General features: G+C 42.1%; 1 pseudogene and 1 gene segment (V, D, J or C); both read left to right on the top strand.

The window, feature by feature from the left end:
* The first annotated feature begins 12,832 nt into the window (after nt 1-12,832).
* LOC104852967 lies at nt 12,833-13,451 on the top strand. The segment is given in 2 exon segments: nt 12,833-12,934; nt 13,027-13,451. Coding segments are annotated over 2 exon segments (471 nt in total).
* An 8,944-nt stretch (nt 13,452-22,395) lies between these two features.
* On the top strand, nt 22,396-22,880 carry LOC117283356 (annotated as a pseudogene).
* Nucleotides 22,881-23,270: the final 390 nt, after the last annotated feature.

Raw genomic sequence — 23,270 nt, 5'->3', positions numbered from 1 at the left:
TCCAGTTCCTATTTTCTGTTGGTGTCCAGTTCTTATTTACTATTGTGTATATTTGGATTCAAAAAAATGTTTTCCAGTGCAAGGCAGCAAAGTTCTTTGCGATTCCTTGAAATTAAATCTGTATAAGTGCATTAGAGAAGAGACAGAGTCACCGAGGGAAGAAGCAAATTATCAGGGCCATTAATTCGGACGAAATGGAAAGTTTATAATTCTAGGAGGTCTGAACAACTCATGTTAGTACAGAAAAACAAACCTCAGTACAGAAGGGAAATGTATTTTGACAATGCTAAAAATGACACTACACAAGTATAAATATTTACTTTGATTCAGAAAAAATGGGAAGAAAGTTTGAGATGAAAAAGTATTTTCTCCATAGAAACTCATGAACATAGATTTGTATAAATGCATCTCACACACACAAGGAAACACGTCAAATGAGTGACTCAAAGCCTGTAAAATTGACATTTCCATATTTGAGAAGATTTGCTCAGAATTTAATGGTAGGACCAAGTTCAGTTGTGGGCCCGAAAACTTTTCATGATGTCCTACTTTCATCATTACTTTTGTGAGTGGAAAGGGGACTAAGAGTTGACAGAAGCAGGGAGAAAGAGAATGGGAATGGGATGAACAGCAAAAAGGAAGAATGAAGATGTAAATTGTACTAACTCCTCGCAGTAAATGTAGGGATTATGTATGGCCAATGTGTAGAATACTAATAAGGAACACGCATTTAAAAACGTTTGGAATATGCACATTTGAACCATGAGCATACAGAGAAAGGAAATGGACTTGGTGCAGTGTCCAGAAGTTGATGTGCACATATGGACCTGTACCATGGATGTACGTTGTGAGTACTCATCCAGCTGTAACCAGCTTCTGCCTCACAAGTCCTGTCCTGGAGGGAGAGGACCTAGGCAGTGGAGCCAGGGACAGCACATGTCTCTGGGAAGGCTCAGTCAGAATCCTCCACCCAGGGGCTGTCTCAAAAACAGAGATCTCCCATGTCTCCCTCATGCCTTTGCAGACAAGATATGCCCTGGGATTTGTATTGCTAATCTGAAAGAAATTGTAACAATTCTCCCTCATCTTTTTACTGGTGGCAGCTCCCAGATTCGAGTGTCTGAGTGTTCAGACAGAAGGGTGAGCAGATGCTGCATCTGGGCTCCAAACTCACTCTGTTCTCAGCCCCACTGTATTCTTCTAGGTGCAGCCACAAAAGCTGAGACTTGGCCTGTCCCTCAACTCTGCATGTTCTGGTTACTGAATCAGTAGTGATTACTCAGGAGCTGGAGTCATCAGCCCTGGGCAAAGGAACAGAATAGCAGGACAGTGCGATTTTAGTGGAGGCACAACTTCTGTTTCATCCCTGACAGTCAACATAGCATCTTCGGAGACACATCCAGTAATTAGTTTTCCCTGCACTAGGGCTTAGTAACCATATTGGCCACAATTGTGCATTACTCTGAAAAAGATATTGCGTGGAGACATCCACGTCAACCCAAACCCAAACTCCTGAGCTTGTGTTTAGCTGGGTTTTCCTTGTAATTTTTGGTGAGCAAGAGATACTAAATGTGCGAGTGGAAGTGTGTGAATAAGCTGTGGGCGTGAGGAGACATCAGTGTGAGCCCTGACACACTCCTCCTTGCAGGGCCGTTCAAGACTCACAGGGTGCACTAGGGATGCAGGGGAAACCAAGTTGTTTTCCTGTTAGGATCTGAGTCTTCTTTCAACGCAGTACTTATTCCCAGACTCTTTGCTTTCATATATCTGTCCTTACTTCTGATGTGCCTCCTTAGTCACATGTGTTTAAATAGGAGAACACGTTCTCAACTGTGCAAAACACAATTTAACAGTTGAGATAAAATTGATTCTGCTAAGGTCCTGAGTACCAGATCCTAAGAGTCTCAGGGAATCTGATGAAAATCTGGTAGGAATTTGGAATCCGCAGTGAGAAGCAGTCAGTCTGAGCCCAGACACAACCCTCACTTCTCGGTGATCAGGACCAGCAGGCCATGCTCAGCTAATCAGGGGACGCTGAGTCCCTCCAAAGTGAGCTGAGGACCACAGCAAAGCACTCAGCATGATCAGGATGCCCAGGAGCCAGACCTTCCAGGGGTTCAAAACAGGAGCGGGGGCCCTGGGGCCCAGGGGAGACTTCACCTGCATTCTCCATGCTGTTCATCCCTGGTGAATCATTTCTCTCCCTGTAAGTGGAACCATAATGGGCCCTATGTCTTTTTCATGAGGTCTTCTTCATGCACGGTAACATTTATATATAATATTTTAGATAACATTTATAATGTTTTTAACCTTTTGTAACTAATCCTGGAGGAAATCTTTTCATTGAATTTATTTTTCTACTTCAGGTGTCAGCAGTCTCACCAATTTAAAGTAAAATGTCCATTATTGATCAGTACATTTCCTGGTAAAACAACTACAATCATCAGGACAATGTCTTCTTAAGACATTTTCCTAAATTGCCAAAGGAACACCATCCATTTTTAGCTATCTCTTTTTGTTCTTCCATTTCCCTCTCTTTCTCCTGCTCTAAGCGAAGACAAATCTTTCTCAGTCTTTGTGGATTGGTTATTCTTGAAAACTTTTTGTGTTCTTAATAGACTATTGATATTAGTCCTCTGTCCAAGGAATAGCTACAAAATTATTCCATTATATATGTGAAATAAATCAGACACGAACACTAAATATCACATCACTTCTCTTACCTGAGAAAAAATTAAATAACAGTAAAACTATAGGAAATTGGATCACATTTTGTAAAAGAGAAAAGGACAAAGAAATGGAGGAAAGGAGAGAGGGAAAGGAAAAGAAGTGGGTACAGAAGAATTAAATTGGTTATATTTGTGTACTGACTCCTCACCGTGAATGTTACCACTGAATGCTGCACACTGTACTAATAAAAAGAAGCACTGAAAAATTTAAAAATAGACTCCATGAAAGGCCAATTGAGCATCTCCAGAGACACAACTCAGAGCATGCTGTCTCTCCAAGTTATCAGTCTGAAATCCGAGGACAAGCTTTTGTAGGACTGTGCAATAGAATCAGGAAGAGGACATCAATGCAGGCCAGACATAGAACTCCCTTCAGGGTGGCCGCAACCAGCAGGGGTCGTGAATGATCCACTGAGCACCAGGAAAGGTCCCAGGAGCAGGTGCAGAGAAGGAAGCTGAGTGAGGGCTTCCTGTCCGCCCCTATGGCTTCCTCTCAGTCTTAACATCACCTGAGGAGACCCTGCAGCACATACACTGTAGACGACTTAGGAAGTAACCAAGTTCCAAGAAAAGATTGTCTTTTAAATTTAATAGCATAAGTACATATTTACATAATTGCTTCCTTCATCTCCTAAACTTGGATTTTGCTAAATAAGTAAATATGACTTGTATGCACTTCAAAGTTTCTTGGAATTTTCAAGTTTAGATTTCTTTTGAATGCTGAATCTTCGTCACCTAAAAATGAATCTGATAATTTCATTCCCATGACAAGGAGTTGTCTCATGCACAAAGAAATGCTTCAGATTAGGGAATTAAATCCTTCACATCCCTCTCCACAGGGCCTGAGGACACACAGCTCTCTCTTACATAGCCAGTTCAGGAGGCCTTGTCCCAGGATCAGCACCAGCACCATGTGAATCACTGTGTTCAGGGCAGCAGGACACAGAGGCAGCCTGACTGGACTCAGGGCAGGGTCAAAGACTCCAGTGAACTCTTTCTGTCCATATTTTCTGAACATGAACAGGAACTGCACTTTCTTTATGGGATGTATAGACAGAGAATTGTAAGATTCTATCTTTGGACTTTTTGTTCTCTCTCCTCCTGCTCCTTCTCCTAATTCCACATTCTCTCCCTCTCATCTTTCCATCTATGTATCAGTAATGCAGCACACTTAAGATAAAATACTCCTGTTTCATAATAAACTATTTTCCTTAACAGATTCTCATAATTTTGCCTTTATATATTTCCTTTGCTTTATTTCAGTTATTTCTATATTGATCAGAAAGTTTTCTATTCCTAAGCTTCCCTTAAAGGATCAGAAATAATGTAGTTCATAATGTCATTCATGTGTTTTTGGATTTCTGTAAAGTGTGTGTACAGTGAGCAGAAGGACACCCAGGTCCCACAGGGTTATAGTTCCTGAAGTCAGAGCTGAGGAGAAATCTTCACACATAGACCTCTACACTGCAGGTGTTACCATGGCTTCATGAACGCTCATCCTGGGAATCAAATGCATTTCCCCCTCCTCAGAGAGCTCTGTGCCACACCTGGAGCCCAATCACGACTGATGTGTCCTGTATGAAATGATGGCCCTGTTCTTTCTAGCTCACATGAGCCCATCTTCCAGAATATGCATCACTCGACCGGAGGTCAGATCTTCACTCAGACCTCCTGGAATACACCTTCTTCAAGATCTCTGAAATCTCTAAATCTTCTCTTTATTTTCCTTCCATTTCCATTTTCTTTTTTATTGAGTTTATTGGTACATTTTAGGGTGGAGGAGCCAAGACGATCATAAGGTGGAATCCAGTGTTATGAATTCTGTGATTAATGAAAATCTCTAGTGCCTAACTGAAAAAAAAGAAAACCGTGAGGATACACCTGTAGTTTGTGTGGAGACACAGGGTACAAGTCCTAGTAATTCAAAAGTACAAAATGAACAGACACATGATACACAGATAAGAAACTTTAAAAATTGTTACATAAAATAATATACTAAGTTAAGAGCCACTGATTTACTTAGTATGAAGAAAAAGGCCATAGGGTTTTCTTATCAAAGGGGGGGTTGCAGTTGTGGAACCCCAAGACATGGCCTCACTTCCTTGGCAACATCTCCAAACAGAACGTGGAACCCTTGCGAACGGGCATCACAATCCAGCAGCAGCCGTCGCCCAAGCTCCGTTGGCCGGAGACGGGCAACAGCGAACATGCCGAGCTGCTTCTCCACTTCGCGAGGCCGCAGCCTCAGGACCCCAGGCAGAGAAAGGGTCTGTGAAAGATTGAGAAGACGGCTGACACCATCCAGAAGCCGCAGGCCTCACTGCAGCAGCAACACAACTGTAAGTGTCACAGACACCGCAGGGAAGGTCTCCCCAGGAGTGACCACCAGTGAGCTACCAAAGTCAAGGTGGCCCAGTGATGTCTCCCTAAACCCAAATACGATTGGCACAGAAGCTGGGAAAAGCTCAGGGCAAGAATCACCACACCCAGAAACACCCAGTCGCTCTGGGCAGGTCTCCCGAGAGCTGGCCACAGAAAACCTAGAGAGTCAAAGTCCAGGGGAGGAGACCGAAGTCATAGACGCCCACCCTGGAGAGATGTGCAGAATCCTGGTGTACATCCACCCAGGCCTGGCCTCCGCTATTGGAAACAACATCACAGAGAGCCTTGCGGAATTCCGGCCACTCTGGTCCGTGCAGGCAGCCAGGCCACACTCATTCACCAAGCCCTTCCTGCCCATTTTCCTGGGCAGCCAACCCGTCTGTGGCCCCTTCTTCCCAAGCACCTCCCCTATCCACACCTCTACCCCATCGGTCCTGAGCTTGGGAAGAGACATCATGACAGCGTCTTTTGAGAATCCCAGCTCCTTTGAGGGCCTTTGTGATAAAGATCAAGATGTGTGGTGTTTGGACAATAAACAGCTTTTCACCACAGATTGGGTAGCGAAAGAAGGAGTCCCATACACTGTGTCACCTCCGCTGGAGTTAGAAGAGGCCATGATGCTCTCTGAGTTAAAGAAAGATTCTGAGCTCCTAGTTAATGCATCACCTTGTGTAGCAGAACATACCAAAGTGCTTTGTCCATATTACCTATACATTTTGGACCCCAGTTAATGTAGCCTTCAGGGAATCTAAAATATTATAGCCATTTTTAATTAATGTTTATAAAATACATTTATTATAGCTCTGCCTCCTTAGTTAAGTTTGTTTTTATTTAGTAGGATAACACATGAAATACGTAGTAGATTTCATTTCAGGGGCAAAATTCTTCAAAATATTTTTACTGATATTACTGGTTAGAAATTCATTATTTAAAGTTGCCAGATATAATATTCCTGCCTTAGTACTATTTTTATGCAAAGGAGCTGAAATGTAACCATCATTGTCTAAATAAGTTACAATGATACATTCTTAGTAATTTTTAATTTTAGGTGAACTACCTAGTTTTAAACTTAGAATGATTTAAAATTTGTAGGCATTTAATAAATTTTCTTTTCTTTTTTGAAGTGCCCCATTTCATTAGAAATGTAACTTTTCCAAAGCTTTTAGACATATATTGTCTTTTCTTTCAATTTTTTAAGTTTGAAAGTAATGAAAACATAACGGAAACTGTTCACAGACATTCACATGTTCATTTCTGAGGCACGTGTGTTTCTCTAAATGCCTGGAACTTGTTTGAAAACAAAAAGCAGCATTCACAACATAAAATTATAGAGAATTCTAACATGTCAGAAAGATGTTTATTATCTTGCTTTTAAGCACTGCCCTTTGCTCTAGTGCATTTCAGAATGCAGAATAATTACACAGAGAGTTTTCTAAAACATATTTATTACTTAGTCCACATTAGAACTCTTCAGGGCTGTTAGACCTCATTTTGAGAAACACTTTCTTCAAGTTACTTTTTTGTTCTCCAGGTAAATAGTAGAAAGTATGCTCACGTTATAATATTTTAAGATGGTAAAAGCAGCAATTTACAACTTTATGAATCTTTTTCAACAAATTTCAAATGAGATACTTCATTAGATATCTTCCTTGTTCCCCTCAAAAAAATAGCAAAGATATACAAAAGATAAGCACTTTGCTTTTATGAGGTTTTCACCTTTATTCAGGGTGCTCTTCTTTTAAATTTTAAGTAGTGAGATTGTGTATATTTTATGCAGAATTACATTAAAATATGTTTTGATTCTTTTTGCAGTCTTTAGGTGTCATTCCAGTTCTTTTCCTGTTGTATAGAAGGTCTCTCAAAATGTTCACTAAGGGAATTAGGGAGTTTATGGTCAGAATGGTTGGCATTTCAGTGCTCAAGGAAACAATTTATTTTACACAAGCCTGTAGTCAGATCATTGCATGCATATGCACCCTGGATTAAATTTCAAGTCGGGGGCACATACATTCAGACCCACTGCAGTCAAGGGCTATCTATGCACCAAAGCAGAGAGTAGTCAGAGTAAAGATTGCTATTTTTCTTGTTCCCAAGATTTAGCTGTATCATGAAGCCACACTTTAACATATTTTCTTGCAGTAGTTAGTTGGGAAATGAAAATCCAAAAGCCAGTGAGATATCTAGATATATCAGGAATGCCAGCCATACATTCAGACCCACTGCAGTCAAGGGCTATCTATGCACCAAAGCAGAGAGTAGTCAGAGTAAAGATTGCTATTTTTCTTGTTCCCAAGATTTAGCTGTATCATGAAGCCACACTTTAACATATTTTCTTGCAGTAGTTAGTTGGGAAATGAAAATCCAAAAGCCAGTGAGATATCTAGATATATCAGGAATGCCAGCTACTGCCAACAGCTGACTCTTTATTGGAGGGATTCTCTTCACACACTTGGTGGGCTTTGATTCTCATGAGCCTGAGAGGCTGTCTCTCCGATGCTCACCACCCAGCTATCTTCCTGGGCTCAGAATGATGTCCCTTCTGCTCTCTGACATTTGAAGTCTAGGCCCCAGCAGTGCGGTGTCCCAGCCAGAGCTCAGGCCAGGATCATGCCTCTTCCCTGATAGGATATCTTCCATTTCCTTTTTCTGTGTCTTTGTGGATTCATTCGTGATTGTCTAAATGTCATTTTCAATTAGTGAACTTAGGACCCGAATTCAAGAAAGAGCACATATTTGTCCACTGACAGGACTTCTGGATTTTAGTGAAACCTGTGAATACAAAGAAAATTATCACATGCATATGCAATTCTACAAAAGCCTGGAGAAAAAGAAACATTTTTATTTTTTCACGAGCTCATGAAAGAAATCAAATTGTAGATTGAATAAACATGAAAAACCTGGAGCGCCAGGAACGTCCATAATCACAGATGAACCATTCTTCCTGGCTCAGAAGGAGTTCAGGGTCCACACTGGAGGGAACACTGGTGGGGATTTGATGGGTGGCTGGAGAACTAAGTTGACAATGAGAGCTCCTGGGTACAAACATCACGTGTTACCCCCAGATTCCTGAGACTCTCAAGGTGAGGCTCCAAGTAGATGCCTTGCTTCTCTGAGATGAGGGGAGAAGATTGATCAATGAGAAATAAATCCAGAGCCTTCTCCAGTCAGACATTCTGAGGACTTTTCCACAACTTTATTCTTCTTGGAAAAACAGTGTCATAAATACAGAGGAAACATCCTTCATTGTATGATAACCTTCAGGCGTAAAAATAGTCTATAAGACAAATAAAACTCCACCATACAAGATGGGCCACAAAAGTCAGGTTTCTAGTGCTGAATATCTCATTAGTAAGTGTATGGAACGCAGAATGGATTACTCTAACCTGAAATGGCACACCATGTTGGGAGACACTCAGATCACAGAGGCATGATCTTCACTCTCAGGTCTAGGTGTTAGCCCAAGGAGTGAGTGCATGGCAGGGTTGTGGAGGCTCAGAGTGTGGGACGGGTGAATGGACCCTGTGCACCAATAAGTGGGTAAAGATGCCGAAAACTGGATGTCAATATAATCTCTATGAAAACCCTAAAATTCTGCTTTGTTCCATTGTGAATGAGTCCACAATAAAATAAACACCAATTCTTAGGCAAGATTTTGGAACCTGAGTCATGAGACTCACACTCAAATCCCATCCTTGAGGGGATCATAAACACATCCCCAGAGCACGCATCATAGGGTTGGTCTGAAGACCAAGGGTCTTCCTGTGGAGAAGATGGGACACCATCAATCCAGGGAGCTCCTGTAGATACCATTCTAGGAGGCCTGGTGGCTCATGCACCATTCTGAGTACTCATGTGCAATGAATAGTGTCCGTCTCTTTGAGACAATAGTGAGCTATGTTGATACCTGATAGAAGCAGGCCCTGGTCAATACAGCTGCTTAGCATCAAGAACACTGATAGCCAAGAAGAGGTTCAGGTCATTTATGGGCCATTCACAGGTGGGTTGAGAGAGCAGAGCTCTCCCGTGGTGCCTTGATCCTCAGGAAGGTGAGATCAGTATGCAGAAAAATTTTTTTTTTAAGAAAGTGAGAGAAAATGTATCTCCTCAGACAGGATAAGAATATGGACACCAGGACCACATTGCTGAATGGCCTCTTTCTCAGGCTGGATCAGGTCTGGAGCTGAGAAGTTTTCTGCCTCATGAATATGCAAACAACCAGCATCTTCTTAGGTGAATATAGATAGATCTGTGCTCCAGAGCATTCCACAGCCATCACCCTCTTCTGAAGAATCCCCAGAGTACAGCTTCTCACCATGGACTGGACCTGGAGAATCCTCTTCTTGTACCAGGACACGGTCAGCCTCACTGCAGACACCTCCTTCAGCACAGCCTACATGGAGCTGAGCGGTCTGAAGTCTGAGGACACTGCCGTGTATTACTGTGCGAGACACAGTGTGGTGACCACATCCTGAGTCTGTCAGATATTCTGAGGCAGGCGCAGCTGCCTCCCGGTTGACAGCTAAACACTGGAGTGAACTAACTAAGGATAGGAATGATACAAATGTGCACGCACTCTACTTTTGTAGGGAAACATCCATACCACGGACAGCCTATATGCAAACTATAAGACTCAGAGAAATTTTTGTGCAGACATACATTTCCAATCAATTGGAGAAGTAACTAAAAACAAAGTTCTTCTACCTTATGGCAATGTTCTGTTTAACATGTGAAAAGTGGCAAGACTGTCTCCCAGAATGCCTTGGCTATTTCTGTTCAGCAGATTTTACTTATGCTGCAGCTTTATGTTCACAAAATGTGAAGGAGAGGGTTCAGAGGTTTCCCCTGAGTCTCTGCCCCGTACTCACAACCTGTCCCTGCAGCACCCTCACTGTGGTCCTCTGTGTTCCGGGACTGGACTCTCAGTGACACAGCATCATCCCCGTCGTGGTACAGCATCATCTCCCAGTCGTGGCTCTCCACGGGGTCCCTCCTTGGCCTTGTGCATTCTGCGTGTTTGGACAAATGTCTGATGTCGTGTCTCCCCCACATTACCATGTGTGTCGCACACATTTGAGTGAATATCAGGAGCAGGACAGACGGATCCTGAGGTTCAGTGGGGCCTGCAGACAGACAAGGGGAGGCGGCTCTGACGGGAGGAGTCCTCACAGCTGAGCACGAGTGGGGAGTCCAGGAGGCATCCGGTGGGGAGAGCGGAGGGGATGAGGCCGAGGGCAGCATCCTCATGCCGTGTGAGCACAGAGGTTCTCAGCTCAGCCGGGTGAACCCCTCAGATGCTGTCCTCACCTCCATGAGGAATCCCCAGGTGTCTTCCCCAGTGGAGGAGCCATTCGGCTTTCTCAGCAGCAGGGAATAAGAATCCTGTTTCCCTTAATCTCCTCAGGATATTTTGGGTGAATATTTTGATCTTAGCTTTTCTAAATGATTGGTATCTCACAATCATATAAATACAGATTTCCCTAGGACCCATGTAAAATATTTTTCAGGAGCCCTCGGTAAACTCTTTCATTTATATCCTTATTGCATTTTTACGTCTTTTAAAATTCTGTCTTAAAAGGTCTTGGTAATTATTGTAACAAAGCCTTTAAGCATTATGCAATTATTCCATGCTTTTTGGTTTTTTTTGCATCTGTGGCTTTTCTGAGAGTCATGTTTCCTGAGCACTGAGCAAGCTGAGAACCAAGGACATGGATATGCATTAGTATGAAATAGACACAGTGGGATACTTCAGTGTGAGTTTGGTTGCAAACCTCCCTGCAGTGAGGGCCTAGGCAGTGCAGCCAGGTGCAAAACCTCATCCTTGGAGAGCTCAGGTAGAATCCTCCACCCAGGGGCAGTCTCCAAAACAGAGAATTCCTGTGTCTCCCTCACACCTTTATATACAAGAGGGCATCCTATATGCAAACACTGCAGGAGACACTCAGGTCGCAGATGATGTCACATCACACATTTGCTTAAACTTAGGTTCTTCCTCACAATTTAAGATATGTTCTGAAAAATATACTGCTAATGTGAAAGAAAATGCAACAAAACTGGCTCCTCCTCTTTCTGGCCGCAGCTCCCAGATATGAGAGTCCCAGGGCTCAGACAGAAAGGTGTGGGGATGCTGCATCTGAGCTCCAAACTCACTCTGTTCTCCATCCCACTGTCCTTTGCTAGGTGCAGGTGCAAAAGATGGGACTTGGTCTGTTCCTCAGCTCTGCATCTTCTGGTTACTAAAACAATAGTGATTACTGCAGGAGCTGGATGCATCAGCCTCCCAGAAAGGGGATTCATTGGATGGGGCAAGATGGTTTTAATGGAGGCACAGCTGATAATGCATTCCTGACAGTCAACACAGCATCTCCCAAGACACATCCAAGAACTAGTTTTCCCAGCAGTGGGGCTCAGTACCCATGGAGGACACACCTGTGCATTACTGTGTAAGAGATCTTGTTTGGAGACATCACTGTGAGCCCAAACACAAACTCCTTACAGGGGTGCTCAGGACCAAGGAGAAACAGGTTCTTACGACCAGCAGAGAAAGTTGTGGACATTGAGGATCCACAGAAACCAGCAAGGTCCCCAGGAACAGGTCCAGAGAAGGAAGCTTGGGAGTGAGGGTGTTCCTGTGGTTATCTAGGTTTTCCTCTCTCTTATCATTAAATAAAGTCAGGTGACTGCACAGGACCTGGATCACAAGTCACTTGGAAGGAGCGAAGCTACAAAATGTGTGTTTGTGTGTGTTTTGGTTTCTGTTCAGCTAGAAAACAGATATATTTACTTGTATAGTTATTTTGTCCCCTCTGTATGCATTTAAGTGGAATGATAATCTCAACTTGCAAAATCTAGAAAGAATACAGAATTTTAAAAAGTTTTATGCTTTAGAATCCATCATCATACTCATCACTGTCATTCACAAATCAATCTGTGGATGTGGTCACCTTGAAAGAAGATTATCTCATGCTGGAATAAATGTTTCATTTGAGAAAGACCTGGAAAAAAGGAAGAAACAGGAAGAAGAATTGATAGAAAACTGTTGGCGAATTTATGAGTCCTTCTCCATGCCTACATGACCGTGGGAAGGATTATGCCAGTATGAACAAACTATACTTTTGTTAAAATATATTTCAATAAGTCATCATTAAAGTTATTTTATATAAATCAGATAATTTTTTAGGGAAATGTTAGGGCAGAGATTGGTAATAAAACAGGTTATATCAGACTTGAGTATAAGCCTGAAGAATCCGGGGTCTGTTTATTTACAGTGCTGAACAATCATCTCATGTTCTCTCACTGGAAGAAGAGTTCTGGAAAACATCACTAAGCTTTCCGATTCTCACTGGGATTTTGCTCGTGGAGCGGGTAAGAACTGTGAGAAGCATACATGCCAATAATACATGAGATGTTCTTATCACATTTGAGCTCGTCTATTCTGCTTCTTGCTTTAGATGCACATGTGTAACACTTAGGGAATGACCAAACCAGAAAACTAATGAGCTTTATAGTCCATCACAACACAAGCACCAGTAAGAAATCCTATGTCCTTATTTTGAATGTTACAAAATATCTCCCAGAACACGCTCATGTGCTCTGCACTCATCTGTAGCTGAGACATCCACACCAGAGCTGACTATATAGCAGGAGGCCATGCAAATAGGGCCTCCAACTGCTGATGAAAACCAGCCCAGCCCTGACCCTGCAGCTCTGCAGAGGTGCCCAGCCCTGGATATCCAGCTTTTCCCACTCAGTGATCAGGACTGAGCACAGAGGGCTCACCATGGAGCTTATGCTCAGCTTGGCTTTCCTTGTTGCTGTCTTAAAAGGTAATTGTTGGTGAGGTAGTGAGTGGACATTGAGGGAATAAACAGTGGACAAGTGTGACAGTTTCCTGAGCAGGATGTCTCTGTGTTTGCAGGTGTCCAGTGTGAGGTGCAGCTGGTGGAGTCCGGGGGAGGCTTGGTGCAGCCTGAGGGTTCCCTGAAACTCTCCTGTTTGGCTTCGGGATTCACCTTCAGTGACTACTGGATGAACTGGATCCGCCAGGCTCCTGGGAAGGGACTGGAGTGGCTTGGGGATATTAACCAGGGTAGTAGTACCACAAACTACGCAGCCTCCGTGAAGGGCCGATTCACCATTTCCAGAGACAACGCCAAGAACACTCTGTATCTGCAAATGAACAACCTAAGGACCGAGGACTCGGCCTTATATTACTGCGCTAGATACACAGTGAGGGGACATCATTGTGAGCCCAGACACAAACCTCCCTGCAGGGGCGTTCAGGACCAGCAGGGGGCGCTGGGAATACAGAGAGAACCAAGATGTTTTCTTGTTAGGATCTGAGTCTTCTTTTCAACATAGTACTTATTCCCAGACACTCTGATAGCTGATATATGTCCTTACCCTTGAAATGTGTCATGAGTCACATTTTTAAAAATAAGAGAACACATTCTCAACTGTGAAAAACACAATTTAACACTTGAGCTAAAAATGATTCTGCTGTGGTCATCAGGAACACATCCTAAGGAGTCTCAGGGAACCTGATGAAAGTCTGGTGGGAATTTGGAATCCGCAGTGAGAAGCTGTCAGTCAGAGCCCAGGCACAAACCTCACTTCTAGGTGATCAGGACCAGCAGGCCAGGCTCAGCCAATCAGGGGACGCTGAGTCCCTCCAAAGGGTGCTGAGGACCAGAGCAGAGCACTCAGCATGATCAGGATGCCCAGTAGCCGGAACTTTCAGAGATTCCAAACAGGAGCGGGGGCACTGAGGACCTGGTGGGACTTCATCTGAGTTCTCCTTCCTGTTCATCTCCTGGTGAGCATTTCTCTCCTTGTATTTAAATGGAATAATAATGAGCTCTGTCTCTTTCATTATGTTTTCTTCATGCAAGCTTACATTTATATATAGCGTTTTACATAACATTTATATTATATTAACATTTTATAACTAAAATTTTAAGTTTTACCAAATTTATTTTACTATTTGAGGCATCAGTAATCACACCTAATAAAAGAAAAATCTCCATTATTCATCAGTACATTTGAAAGAAAACGCACAACCTTCAATGGCATTATAAGTCTTTTTTCTAAATTGCCAAATGAACACCATGCTTTTCAGCTCTCACTCTTTATTCTTGTTCTTCCGTCTCTCTCCCAGTCAAAGTGAGGACTAATGTATTTCTGTCTTAATGGAATTGCCATCCCGAAAATTTTATGTGCATCAAAGAATAGAGAGAGAGTGAGTGCTTCTATGAAAGTTTATCTGCTTAGCAAAAGAACTCCGATTTTATGCACTCTCTTCCAATCTGTATGTTTTGGATTAAAAGTTAGTAGCATGTACTGATTAGGATGTGAAAAAAACTAGAGCCTTCAAATTGGTGATGACATTGAGATATTTCATACCTGGTCTACTAAGAACTTAATAGATTCTGAAATTGTCAAAATAAAGCCATCATATTACTTCTCTCATTAAGTATTTCACTAGGAGTGTTGAAACTACACTTTAGCACAAATCATGCAATCTTACTTTCCTATAAAAATCCTGAGTTATAACCACGATTTAGAAACTAAGTCTGTCCATGCATAAAAGCTGGTCAAAATAATCACTGGTATATCCACATTGGGATATTATTCACATATAAAAGAGAAGTTGTTAATATCATGTTACTGCTTGAATTTACTTTGAAAAATATGGTAACAGACACAAAAACTGGACCGTTTGACACTGGGGACTTAGAGTATCTACATTATCCATTTCCGTGCACACAGAAAATAGAGCTATATCTTCCAGTGTGTGTGAGGATGGGATAGGGTTAGATAATTAATAACTGGAAATAGATACAGATTTTCCTGTGATGATGAACACACCAGATAAGGATTGCTATGGGAGGGCTATGCCATTTAATATGGAAAACAACATTCAATTGCATACTCATAATTTGATCTTTTATTATGTGGGTGAAATCCATGCAAAGTGCCTTTCCAAAACATATAAACCAAAAGCTGTAATGTATCACAAGATTCTAGAGAAAACAAGTGGTCCAAAAACAAAATTGAACAGTGTAGAATTTATAGTAAAATTACAGTCATATTGAAAACAAGCATACATATATAAACATAATAAAATACACAAGACATAGCCTCTATTAAAAGCAAATTTAATTGAAAACATTTTCAGAGTTTTAGATATATAAAGGATAAATTTCAAAATAGTTAGCTATATAAATTAATATTTAAGCCACAATGAGATATCACCTCCCACTTGTTATAGTGACTAAGAAAAAGATCAGAATTACTGGAGTTCTCAACTATGCAGAGAAAGCGTGGCCTATTTTGCTACTGAGAGTGCATAAGTCAAAGGTTCATCAGGAGACTAAAAAGAGAAACACCATATTATTCAGTCAACTTACACAGTTGTCTGTGGCCACACCTGGGCATAGACCTATATGAAAGGATAATTTTCTGAATACATGCAACTTACCCACCTCTATCAAATAAGAAATAAAACCCAGAAAAGAATCATAATGAATAAAAAGAGTGTATTAGAAAGACCTACCGCCATGGAGAAAATGTCTGTAAACAATGAATTCAATGTTGCTAGAGTCAGGACAGGGGATCCAAGTCTGTATGTAACCTTCATTTCTCTGGGAAACATGGCCAGATTACAAAACGGGAATCAACGTCTCCTGCTAAGTCTCCTGATGTCTCCTGTTGGAAACTTCTTCCACCCCTTAAAACACCCTGAGTCTGTAGAGAGCACCTTCTCTCTTCCCTCTTCTAGCTCAAAGAGGTCTCTCTTGTGTTTGCTAAGAAACCTGGTTGGATTGTTGAGTTCATGCCCTGCCTTTCCTTCCTCTCATCTGGTTCTGGGAACAGGACCAGGAGCAGAGGATGAAGAATCCTGCAACCCAGGAAGCAATGGCCAGTAGCAACTCATCCTGGGCTAAGTCCTGGATCCTGAGAATCATCCTGACCCCCTCCCCCGCATTATTCCTTCCTCTGTCTTCCACAAAGCTGATCTGAAGAGATTGATGTCCTCCCATTGAGGGGCTGAAAGGTTCTGCACAAGGTTACTGGATGATGTAGCAATAACTATACCCCATCCCTCAAGAGTCAAGTAAACATCTTCAGAGACACAACCAGAACCTGTTCTTCCTGCAGCTCGACTCTGTGACCCTGAGGTCCCTTCTGTGTGTTACTGTGCAAGAGCCATGCATACACATGGACCAACTCCCACAATGAATGCAACCATCGAATGCTGCAAACTGTATCAAAACTGAAAAAATTGAAAAACAATACATGAACATAGAAAAAGAAAAATGGGGAGAGATAGATAACTACAGTAGATAATGAGAGACTTCTCAACTAGCATCCTTGTCCACACTGGTTCGGTTTTCCTTCACCAAACAACAGAATGCTGGGAAGTCACACTTGTTCACCATGCAAGAAGGGAAGTTCCACAACTCACCAGGTGTGTCCCTCTATCTGCAGATAGTGCACAATCAGTGAGAGGTGCATTCAGAATTTAAGGAAGAACAGGCCCAGGAAATGAGAACAACATCCATCAGGCATCAAGTCCTACACAGAAAACACAACTGATTATGACATTTTAAAAATCTCCCATGTTTCTAAAGCGCACACCATTAATACAAAAATAATGACCTGTGTACATACATAAAAGTGAAAGGAGAAGATATATAATGAAGACAGTTTCACAGAATGAGCATTCTCAATTTTTTGAATGTGGTGACTATTAGCAAACTTACCCTGCACACTCATACCTGATTAAGTTGGGCCAAGGTAGAGTTGAAACCATCAGTAAGAATGCTACCACAGAGAGACTTTACAAAAATGAAAATGGCAGTCACAGCATGATGGCCCGATACAAGAGGGGATCCTCAACATTTTATTTACATGACCAAAATCTGCAGCACCAAGCCAGCAAAGTCATAGGAACCGAAAACCCTTGGCCAGACTGAACCCCAGACCGCCACTGTCAGTCTTAACAGCTCCTGCAACTCAGCACCAGGTCTCAGGAACCTGTGACAGTCACCTTGGCTCAGGCTCTTATACCATACAGTCACATACACAAATCACACTGGGCGCTGGAAGAAGAAATCCCCCTCACAGAGTGGATCAATAGCAATAACTCTGTCACCTTGCCTAAATTGGTAAAAGGAGCATCAACAATAGCACAAAGTGTAAATTGAAAACTGGTAGGGGCTGGAGAGAATTTCATGGAACTACCTTGGTGAAGCACCTGCCCGCTCTCCAATGATTCCTGGATAGGCATCACTGAAGTCCACATGCATTAGAGGGGAAAGCAGAGAGCAGGCTGGGGATTCTTCTGACAACCTCACTGTGACCAGAAGCTCCCTTGGCACATGGGTACCACACCAGAGAGAGAAACAGGGAAAGAAAGCAGCAGTGGACTAAACTCTGAGTAACCAACACTAGAGTCTGAGTAGATGGAGGAGTCGTGCCTAGGCATGAGGAAGGATGAGAGACAGGGAGGAGAGCATTTTGGTCTTAGGAAGTTGGTGTTGCCCTTAGGCCTGTGTCCAGCACGATTCCCCAATGAGAGTCTCCTATCATAAACGTATCCACCCCAAGAGTGTAAGAGAAGGGAATCCTCAGAAGTCCAGCCTGAATTCACTTTTAGTTGCTGTAACAGAGTAACACAATTTTTAAAATGAAAAAGTTTATTTTGGTTGAATGATCTGAAGGCCAAAAATTTCCTAGCAGGTTGCTATTGGAACACAGCACATAAGGCATGGAGGCACAGGCAGGAGAGGCAAGCACAGGGACACGTCACCTTCATCTCATCCTGCTCTCATGGTATGAATGCAGCAACAGGAAATAGCATGAAGCCACATAAAGGATATGTCCCATGCCCCATGACCCACCCAGTGTTCTGCCACTTCTCAGTACAGTGAGCACTAGGGTCCAGAATGATGTTAAGAGGGGACATCCAGGTTCACACAATGGGACATAGCAAGGGCCACAGAGAGCTGGATCTCTCTTTTATGCCAATGGAGATTCACCATCTCATAGGCAAAGATTTCTTCCAGATCCAAAAAAAATTTCACTCTTGGAATGTGGAAGCCCATGAATCTCTCTTCGGGTAGCACCAGAGTCTATGTGGAACAAAGAGCTCCAATTTAAAAATGAGAGTTATAGGTCTTTTCCAGGTGAAAGTTCCCCAAAGTGAGTTTCTGAGACATCACACATGGCTCTAAGATGATCGTGTGCTCAGTTCAGGAGGAAGACTGTTGTATCCCATCCCAGGTGCACCTGCAAGAGTGGACTCAGGAGCGGGGAAGCCCACAGAGACCCTCATTTGTCCCCTCTGTGGTATAGTGTGGACCTGGATTGGTCCTCATGGCTCATATGCGGATGGCTATGGTGGTGCTGTTGGGAAGGTGGGAAATGAGAGGAAGGGAATTTAGAGAATATGTATTTTGTTGGAAATTAGTGATCGAGACTGTGCTTTAGAAAGTGTGTCTGTGACACTGGCTCCTTCCACTCACTCTTTGTGATTCCTGGTTGCCATGAGGTGGGCTAACTTGTTCTGCAGTGCCCTTCCACCATGATGTTTCACCTCACCTCAAACCCAGAGACAATGGAACAAAGCAACTGTAGAATGGAACCATTCCTAAAAATAAGTCATTCCTCCCATCAGTCATCTATGTCAGGAATTCCACTACACTGACAGAAGGCTAACTATCATCTTGTGCCCCCAGATGTTCCACCCATAGCAGTAGTTCACGTTAGGAGTGGATCCATTCACTCCAAGGATGAAATTTAATGACTGGGGAGATGTCTTAGTTTGAGAGCACAAACCTCCACCTGCTCCAGTTGTTCCATCTCCTAGTCCAGAACACAGCAAAGAATCAGTTTTCCTGGCCCCAGGCCCTGAGTACTGTGCACAATACACATCACAAGGGAGGTCTCGGGGAGCAAAGTCACGAAGCTCCTGCAGGTGTCAGCACGGATGGAGAGCTGGAGCTGCACAGGAACCACGAGGCCAGGGCTGGTTTGGAAGTTGGGTTTGGGGCTGGTTTCCTGGTGGGAAATTTTCAATGCATTAAGGGAGCTGGGTACCATTTCCAAATAATGTTTGTCATTCTCATTTGAAAGAAATATTTGTTCATATTCCTTTTTTACTTTTTCTGTTCATTTTCTTCTGCTCATTCACTTTTGATGAAGAATTAAATCTCTTTACCTTCTAGATTGGAAATTTTTTAACCATTTGAATTTGGCTCTGTTCATAGTGTTTTCTTCATATTGTCATCAACACAAGTAAAAATATTAAATACTTAATGCAAAAATAGGTAAAGAATCCCATACATGCATACTTACACAGTATTTATAGCAGCAAAATGTACAATACCTAAATCCTGGAAGTAGGTGATATGCTCATAAAGAAGGATAAACTTTAATCATTTATAGAAAATGGATGTAACTGGCAACCACAATGTTAACTGAAACAGATCAAAATACAATCTTAAATATCACATGATTTCTCTTAGAGTATCCACCTAAATTCAAATAAATTAAAGTGCAAAGTGAGGAATAGATAATAGAAAAAAGGAAATATATCAAGAGATAAAGGCAGGCAGCAGGGAGGAGAAGAGCTAAAAAGAATTAAGTTGTGTTATGAGGAAGGGTCAAGTCTTCAAGAGAAATGTAATTGTCATGCATTACAAACTTGTAGTAATAAAAATAAATTCTTTCAACAGATAAAGAATTACCACAGAATTGACTGATCATTTCGTTTTTCATGGCATAATGAAATCTTGTATAACACGCAAATATTTAGGGATAGGAAATCAAACAGGTGTTGACAAAGACATAAAGGTAAAAGGATGAATTAACTAGGAAACTCATGCATGGTGTGTTAGAGCATTTCCATCTGTACAACAGGTTGATTTTTGACACATGACAGCAGTATTCCTCACTTCATTTTGTTGGCTTTTCACTGCCACATTTGTGCTGTAAAATAGGGAAATCAGGAATCATGGCTTCCCGTTCACAATCTCCTCATCTTGGCAAAAGCATCGCTGCTCTGTGCCGGGCTGTACTGCCTGTCAGGCAGCGCTACAAGGTGAGTGCCACCTGGTACAAAGCCTTCTTGATTCCCAGTGAACAGAACATCTCTACTCATCTTCGTGGAACTCAAGTGCTCTCACTCAAATATTCAATTTAAATCGGTGTTTATTCTCTTGTGTATCATTAAGTGGGAGAGAAAATTTGGTGAGTAGAGATTAGCTGGCAATCCTGGGAGAAGTTTCCTAGGGTATTTGGATTCCTCACAGGTGTGTATACCCTGCTCTCTGGTAGAGGTTTTGGCATGGATGAGTCACAAATAAAATCACTATGAAGTCAATTCCTTTTTTAAAGAAAAACATTTATGCCATTCAGCAATCTTTTCTTTGACTAACTTCTATGCACATTAGGAGAAAAATCTGATCACTTTGAATCCTCTGAAGTGAATGTTAATGTCAGCCAAAATGCACTACAAGATGAGACATGATAACCTATTAATAGACCACCCGATAAGCTGTCCTATTGCTCTGGCAACGTAGCTCATGCCTCTAATTTGGAGGATAACATTGTTGTCTGACACTGCAAGATGTCCCATGTTCACACCCACCCATAACAATGGCAATTTCTCTAAAAACATTACTTCCATTGGTTTCAGAATGGAACCTGTTAAAATAAATAATTTTTACTTTATTAAATAAGAGCATACTGATTTGATGTATATAGCCGACTTGGTCACTTTTTATTCCTTGTTGAGTTTATTGGTACATTTTAGGTATACGGTGCAGTTACATTCATTACTGGGATCTTGTTCCTTTATATGACGGGTCTTGCTTCTCATTTTTTCCCCTTATCCCTTCCCTCCCATCACCCCTTCATCCCCTCCCCTTTTACAAACAGTTCATTTCCATTTTTTCATTTTCTCATATTTTTTTCTTTTTCCTTCTTTGCTTTCCCCTACCCTTCCCACTTTCCCTACACCTTTAGTCCCTTTCTTCCTATTTCACATTGTCAATTATATAGGATTATATAGGATGTTATCTACTGTTATAGTTTGTTCACACCAGAGAAATTATTTGATATTTACACATGTGTGCTTTATGTATTTCACTTAGGAGTATATCCTCAATATGTATCCATTGTCCTATCAATGAATCTAATTTCTCATTTTAATGTCTGAGTAGTATTCCATTTTATAGAAAAACCACATCTTTATCCAGTCTCCAACTGATGGGCAAATGGGCTGTTTCCAAGATTTAGCTACTACAAACTGTGCCATTATAAACACAGGTGTGCATATATCTCTGTGATATGATTCTTTTGATTCTTTTGGAAAAATAGCCAGCAGAGGGATGGCTGGGTCAAATGGAACCTCTAGGCCCAGCTATTTGAGGCTTCTCTGTATTTATTTCTATAGTGGTTGCCCTCCACCAACAATGGAGAAACCATCAATAGAACTAAAGGACAACCTACAATGTGGGAAAAAATTTTTACCAACTGCTCCTTAGACAAAGGATTATTAATTAGAATATATAAGGAACTGAAAACAATCAGCCCCCCCAATGTAAAGACCTGATTCAAAAATGGGCATCTGAAATGAACAGACATTTCTCAGAAAAAGAAGTAAAAACAGCGAGGAAATATATGAAAAAATGTTCCACATCACTGGTCATTCCAGAGATGCAGATCAAAACAACAATGAGATTCCACCTCACCCCGCCAAGAATGGCTGCTATCAAGAAATCAAACAATAACAAATGTTGGTGGTGTTGTGGGAAGAAAGAAACCCTTCTCCATTGTTGGTGGGAGTGCAGACTGGTACAATCACTTTTTTCTTATATCTGCACTATATACAATCATAGATATTGACAGGGAAAATGAGAAACTCATTACCTGGTGTGCATATGAATACTGGTGTTTTTTTCTTTCAGAAACAAAAAATGAGTTAAGAGCCAGGCATTGTGTCACAGGCCTGACCTGGGATCAGGAAAATGAGATCATCACTGCCTTGCTCTCACCATTCCTCTGAAATCAACTTCCCACTTAGCACAACCTTAAATTCAACTTGAGTTCAGGAGAGCAGATTCCTCTTAATGGTACAAAAGAAGCAAAAACAGTCTGGCAGCAGTCTGCCCTTCATATAGTCAGTGAGCACATGCATGCAAATTTTTCCTCCATCTCTAGATTCAAATTCCCCTCTCAGGGTGTGGGAGCTCACAGCTCCATCCGCACACAGGGCTGAGACCTCTGGGGAAGGCAGGTGTGGTCCAGAAGATGAGACTGCTGGATCTTCTCCTGTGCCTGGTGACAGGTCCCCATGGTGAGTGTCCTCAGTGTGAAACTGGGGTCCATGGGAAGGTGAGGAAAGCAGGTGACTGACAGGATGGTTTTCACTTGTCCCCAGGTGTTTTGTCTCAGGTGCAGCTGCAGGAGTCAGGGCCTGGCCTGGTGAAGCCCACAGAGTCCCTGTCCCTCACCTACAAGGTCACTGGATTCTCCATCACAACCGGTGGTTACAGTTGGGATTGGATCCGTCAGCCCCCAGGAAAGGGCCTGGAGTGGATGGGGTACATAAATAGCAATGTTGGCACTAACTAAAACCCGTCCCTCAAGAGCCGCATCTCCATCTCCAGAAACACAGACAAGAACGAGTTCTCTCTGCAGCTGAACTCTGCCAGTGCAGAAGACACAGCCATATATTTCTGTACAAGAGACACAGCGATTTGATACAAGTGGGAGCTCAGACACAAACCTCCCCGTAGGAGCACTCGGGACCAGCAGAGGGCGCGCAACACACATTGTTGTAAGGAGCCAACTTCCCTGCAGGTATGGAGAGTTAGTTTGGAGGCTTTTCTTTCCGAATGAGTAGCATCTCCATCAGTGGCCACAGGAAGAGAGATTTTAAGGATCTTTTATGTGTCTGGTCACTCAGTATTATGTTTACATGATTCAGGCTTATTTTTCCCCCCATCTATGTTATAATAGAATGCACAGTAAATTATTTCCAGGAAACCATTGATTACAACTCAACTGACTGCATGGACTCATTAGTTTTAGGGTGGAGTAGCTGCTATCGATGCATAACATACTGCTATTATTACTATATATATATATATA

The sequence above is a fragment of the Fukomys damarensis genome, unplaced genomic scaffold (genome assembly GCF_012274545.1).
Source record: "Fukomys damarensis isolate Sample0158 unplaced genomic scaffold, DMR_v1.0_HiC HiC_scaffold_25, whole genome shotgun sequence".
Lineage (NCBI taxonomy): Eukaryota > Metazoa > Chordata > Mammalia > Rodentia > Bathyergidae > Fukomys > Fukomys damarensis.
The sequence above is the reverse complement of the archived record's forward strand: the minus strand, read 5'-3'. Positions and strand labels throughout refer to the sequence as shown.